The sequence below is a fragment of the Apaloderma vittatum genome, unplaced genomic scaffold, assembly GCF_000703405.1.
Source record: "Apaloderma vittatum isolate BGI_N311 unplaced genomic scaffold, ASM70340v1 scaffold1223, whole genome shotgun sequence".
NCBI classification, from domain to species: Eukaryota; Metazoa; Chordata; class Aves; order Trogoniformes; family Trogonidae; genus Apaloderma; species Apaloderma vittatum.
The window spans coordinates 22,355-28,217 of NW_009706184.1; the positions used below are offsets into that span (position 1 = coordinate 22,355).

General features: G+C 38.8%; 1 protein-coding gene across 1 annotated transcript; it reads left to right on the top strand.

Annotated features, from left to right (window-relative positions):
* The first annotated feature begins 3,474 nt into the window (after positions 1-3,474).
* On the top strand, positions 3,475-4,452 carry OXGR1 (oxoglutarate (alpha-ketoglutarate) receptor 1). The gene has a single exon (XM_009865669.1). The coding sequence runs from the start codon at positions 3,475-3,477 to the stop codon at positions 4,450-4,452; it is 978 nt and encodes a 325-aa protein (XP_009863971.1).
* The last annotated feature ends 1,411 nt before the right edge of the window (positions 4,453-5,863 follow it).

Here is a 5,863-nt window from a genome sequence, read left to right on the forward strand (position 1 = left end):
AGAAAGGATAAATACCAGCAACTGCTGCACAGGTTTTCTATTGCTCGGGGTATAATGGATTAAGTAGTGGATACATTAAATGTTCCTAACTATAATTAGCTCCCCCTGTGCTTATAACACTACAGCCTCATACAAATGGTTTCTAATGACACATGCAGTGTTTAGGAACAGGGTAATAGCTATTTAAACAGTTGCTGATCTTTGAGCTGGTACACAGCAATGTTTTTTACAATTATTTAGAAACTTTTGACATTTCTAAAAAGTGCTCTGGTCATTGACCTAGAGAAAAGCTTGGTCAGATGAGAACAGAGATGGTGCCTTTCCCCTATTTCCTATTGGTAGCAGATAGATAGTGTCATCAGACACTACTGCTGCCCCAGTCCTGATTGTCCCTGTCATTGTTCTTTCCTTGCAGAATGATCAGCAAAACAGATAGCCTTCTCCCAGCTCCTGCCTATGGTATAGGCAGTCAAGGAGGGTCAAGATGGTCTTCTGAAAAGTATTCTTATCTGTGCATTTCTCAGTAACTACACTAATATACATAATGTTCGGAAGCAAAACCTTGCTCATTTAATGCTGGATCATAAGTCTCATCAGCAAGTAGGACCTATAAAACGTCCCAAGGCCAAAAGGCTGCTGACCATGATGGGCAGCTGGGGCCTCTTTGCGTAGACCAGGTTGCAAACTCAGTGATTGAAGTCTGCAGTTTCAAAATTCAAGATACTAAGATTTTTTTTCTTTTTAAATAATAATCTCTTTTGATCTTGTTCCTCAAGGTATGCATGATAACAAGATTTTTATACAAGAGCAATCTTTTAGTTCAAGAAGCATGGAAAACTCCACCACTTGTGAATCATGAAGACTGAAAGCAAACAAAAAGAAAATAAGTTTACAACTTCGTCTACCCTAGTAATAACCAGCCAACACTAACTCTAGGTATTATTCACCAAAAATAAGCATAAAGTATGCGACAGCACATCATGCCAAAAGAGACCTTCATTTCTTACGTGAGATGAAAACGGTACTTTGTCAGATTTTTTTTTAATGAAAACAGTATGTCGTAACATTTTTCACCTAACCTTGAAATGGCAACACACCTTATTCACTTTGGTGAACAAGTTTCACCAGAAATGGAGGATAAATTTAATTTTCTCTTTTATAAACACATGCGCGCACGCATACACACTAATTTAAATGGGATCTGCTGCTATTTGAATGCTACAAGTCTACCTCAGCAAGCAGAACTGCTGCCAGCAAAGCGTCATTTGCCCACTGAGGGCAAAACAGCATGAAATATAGAGGGCAAAAGAGATCTCATCCAGCACCCCAGGTCTAAGAGCTGATACCTCAGCCAGTAACAGAGGTTTTCTACCTGTCTCCTAATTTACAGGCAAAGGGAGTCTCAGCCTGCCAGGGAGTGAATGTATATTGGTTGCAAAGCCATACTAAAATGTGCTTCACTGTAATTAAGACATAAATACATTTCATTTGTAGTGCTTTTTTCTCAAAACAATATTAAAGAGAGAAGCAGAATCTCAAGTTTTCAGGTAAGCAATATTTCTCCATTTTTGATTTGAGGGTTGAAGATTGCAGTGAAAAACTGATCAGCAGTGCAGGGAAACTAAACAGAGGATGAATCAAATATTCTAGAAAATTTTTTATAACTTCACTTGAAATGTACCAGTGAGAGGCGTAAATATGGGTGGGAATGGTATCACTGAGCAGTACGAAAGAAAGAAAACATGTATATTGCTTTTGTCTGAACATAAATCTGGATTTGTTTAAAACAAGCTTCATAGACTTTACCTTATGCACCTTTGCAAAGCTGCTATACCAGAGCTAACATTCATATTGGAAAGTATTAGGGTTTTAACAAAATTATGGGGACACTGTTCAAATTTCATTCTCCTGAACAGCAAAATAGTACCCACTATTATGACTAGTTATGATCACATAATTCCTGTTGTGTTACAGCCTTAATGACTAGCTTTATCAGAGAAAATTTGTCATGTTCTGCCAGTTGTTGAGATAATGCAGAAACATCTATCCAGGTAGCATGCTAAATGCTGTTACTTGAATAATTTCAAACAATAATTCTATACCTAGGATTTTCAAGATTTTGATAAAGTAAAATTCTATCTTTTTTTTTTTTTTTTAATGTGTTGAGTTTATCCTGGATGTTCAATGTAACACTGATTTAGTTTAAAGACTGTGTTCTGGAGCAAGAGAGAGGGATACAGGCTTGATAGTACCCTGTCTAGCACTCTATGAAATTCCATAAAAATATTTTCTCAGATTGACTAGGTTAGGATCTGGAGGAGTAGTGTGCACATGAGATGCTAAGGACACACAACGGCATATTTCTTGCCTCACTTGAAACATCTGAAGGTTAGACATCCAGGTCTGAACAAGCACCTTGGGCTGCCTTCAACAGTGAGAAGAAATAGGTATGCCAAAAGAGTAAATCATTTATCTTAGAATCCTCATTTAAAGGTAGATATGTCCTGGAGGAACCTACATTTCTCCCTTGATAAAGAGGAGCTTAGGAGAACTGACTCCACTTTAAGCATCTAACTTTCTGATATCCACTTAGATGAGATTATTTTAATCCTTACTTATCATTCTTTCAGGTTAAAATGCTACTAAGAAAGGTTGTATCTTGAACTCACTGTGGAGAGATCTAAAATGGCTATGGCAGATGAGAAACCATTTCAGAGACAAGTCTATCTAACTCCAATTCACAAAAAATGGGAAGTAAAATTAGGGCCTTTACTCAATATCTGTGCTTTCTACCTTCCCTCTGCACTTTGAGAAACAGTCTTCAATTATTTAAATAAGTTTTATGCCACTATGAAGCTTGATTTTTTTTAATGTATTTTTATAAGTTTTATACTCTTATGACTTCAAGAGAATAAGATCATATTCAGGCAATGACCTGTGATTGTCAGGTTATGGGAGCATCAGGTCCTGAGATCTGTATCTGAACAGATAACATCTTCTGATTTTCATGAAAACAGAACAGCATCTCTGCTTTTGTGAGCAGAAAATACTGATTAACTCAGATTAAAGAACATAAGGTATGGTTCTGCTTTCTGAAAGGCTAGGACTAATTCACAATTTTGCAAAATCTAAACCCAAACTCTATGTAGCTCACTAAATGTGTGCTTCCTACTCCTGAAGGTTTGCAGATAAGCAGTAATTATCTTCTTCAAAGCAGGAGGTTAAATAAAGCAAGAGTAAAATTAATTATCAAAATTAAACATAAAGGAGAGGCAACAGTGAAATTAAATATTTGAGTGGGGTTATCTAGGTCAGATCTGGGTATGTTAGCAAATCCCTGTTCCTCAATGCCTCATCAAACATGCAACATTTGCTCCAGTGACAAAAAGATTTCACTGAATGCTTTTGTCCCCCCAAATTAATTAAAACTAAATATCTGATTTTTTTAAAAGCTTTAAGAAGATTTCTGCAAACATGGCATCTGAATGCACCGGCAATTTTACTGCCCTGCCAGGCCAAGCAGACCCACTGACAATCTGCAAGGATGAAGGTTTCTTACAGGTGAAATTGTATCTCTCCGTCCTTTATGGCCTAATCTTCCTGGTGTGCTTCCCAGGAAACATCGTGGCAATTTTTGTTTACTTTGTCAAGATGAGGCCCTGGAAAAGCAGCACCATCATTATGTTAAACCTGGCTGTCACTGACCTGTTATATGTATCAACACTTCCTTTCTTTATACACTACTCTGTTAACGGAAATAACTGGATTTTTGGAGATTTCATGTGCAAGTTTATTTACTTTTGTTTCTACTTCAACATGTACAGCGGTATTATCTTCCTTAGCTGTTTCAGCATGTTCCGCTTTTTAGTAATTGTCCACCCACTTAAATGCCTTTTTGTTCAAAACCGGAGATGGGCTGTGGTGACTTGTGTAGTCGTTTGGATGCTCTCTCTGGTGGTCATCAGTCCCCTGGGCATCTTAATTGCCACGAGGCATATGCAGAACAGGACGATCTGCCCAGACTTGTCTTCTGCTGAGGACCTTGGCACTAGTCGATTGTATAACTGGGTGCTGACAACATTCGTCTTCTTCTTGCCTTTGCTGACAGTGACTCTGTGCTATATGCTCATTATTTACTCCTTGGCTACTGGGCCTCACACACAGGCCTGCTACAAACAAAAGGCTCGCAGACTCGCTGTGGTCCTCCTGGTGGTCTTTTATGTGTGCTTCCTCCCCTTCCACGTCTTTCGAGGGATTCGGCTGGAGCTCCGAGGACGACCGATGGTTAGCTGCTGCTTCAAGAACATGGTCAATTTAATGTTGATTATAGTTAAACCTTTAGCAGCATTAAATACTTTTGGAAATTTGCTGCTCTATGTAGTGTCAGGAGACAACTTTCAGCAGGCAATCCTCTCGATCCTCAAGTTTCGGATGAACAAGAACTTGAAGTAGAAGAGTTTTGGGGAAAGGGTCCAAACCTGCTCTTGACCAGTCAGGCACAACCTCTCTGTCATCGAAATACTCAGGTTAATCTTGGCAATGCCAAGTGAGAATAAATCTGTTCTGTGTTTTGGAGTTACAAATCGATCATCAAAAGAGAAAACTTTTAAAATAAAAAGCGTTAAATAAAATACTAAAATACTTAATGTCAAATTTCTCAGAAAGTTTGTGCATTTGCTTCCTTGATACCTATTTTGGAGAATGGCCAGCTGTTCCGGAAGAAACTAGTGGCATATACAGATTCGGGGTTGGAGTAATTTAATTTAATTTTAGTAACTTAGAAGTTAAGCGTCTAGCCTAAACTAGGTGCTTCCCTTTGACTTGTTTCCTAAGCAATAAAGAGGTGTAAGACCCTCAAGAGGGCAATTCATCACACCTGTCTTAGACCTGTAGGAGGTTCATCTCACCTCCCTGGAGACATTGACAGGGTACGTATATGCATCTAAGCTATTCACCTTGTCCTCCCTGTATAAATGCCCATTATAACTGAGAGAAATAAGCAGTTTCAGAGTGTGATTCACCTAATTATTCCTGTTTGCTATATTTGGACAAGATGAATCATGACCTAGAATTGCCTGTTTCTCTCCATTGACCATAAAAGGTAAAAGACCAGACACAGACCCCAATATCTATGCCTGCTTTTAGATAGCTGAGGCCCAGCACTAGAGTAGAGTGGGATGGATCACACTCCAGGGGTGGCTAAAGAGGACACAATAAGAATCCTGTTCAGTGCCTTCAGAGAACACCTGAAAATTAATGGTGCAATAATACAAGACTAATTCTGTAAGGTTTTTCCACGCTATCAACTGCAATTTCTGAATTAATTTTAGTACAACCCTTCTGCAATGAGCAGAGGCATCTTCAGCTAGATCAGGTTGCTGAGTTCCTTCCAACCCAACCTTAAATGTTTCCAGGGATGGAGCTTCTACCACCTCTCTGGGCAACCTGTTCCACTGTTTCACCACCCTTCACATAAAAAATTTCTTCCTTATATCTAGTTTGAATCTATCCTGTTTTAGTTTTAAATCATCATCCTTTTTCCTATTGCTGCTGGTCCTAGTAGTGTCTTTCTTAGAAGCCTCTTTCAAGTTTCCAAAGGCCACAAAGGTCTTGCCATAAACTTCTCCAGGCTGAACAATCTCATCTTTCTCAGCCACATCTAACCACACTTCCTGAGTTTCCTAGTTCCTAGCATGTTACAGGAGACAGTGTCAAAGGTAGATGACATCTACCTTTTGAAGTCAAGGTAGATGACATCTACTGCTTTCCCATCATCTAACCAGCCAGTTATGGCATTATAGAAGGCTATCAGATTAGTCAAGTATGATTTCCCCTTAGTGAATCCATGTTGACCTCTCCCAAT

Coding starts and splice junctions, on each gene's coding strand:
- OXGR1 (XM_009865669.1), top strand. CDS start 3,475: ATGGCATCTGAATGCACCGGCAATTTTACTGCCCTGCCAGGCCAAGCA.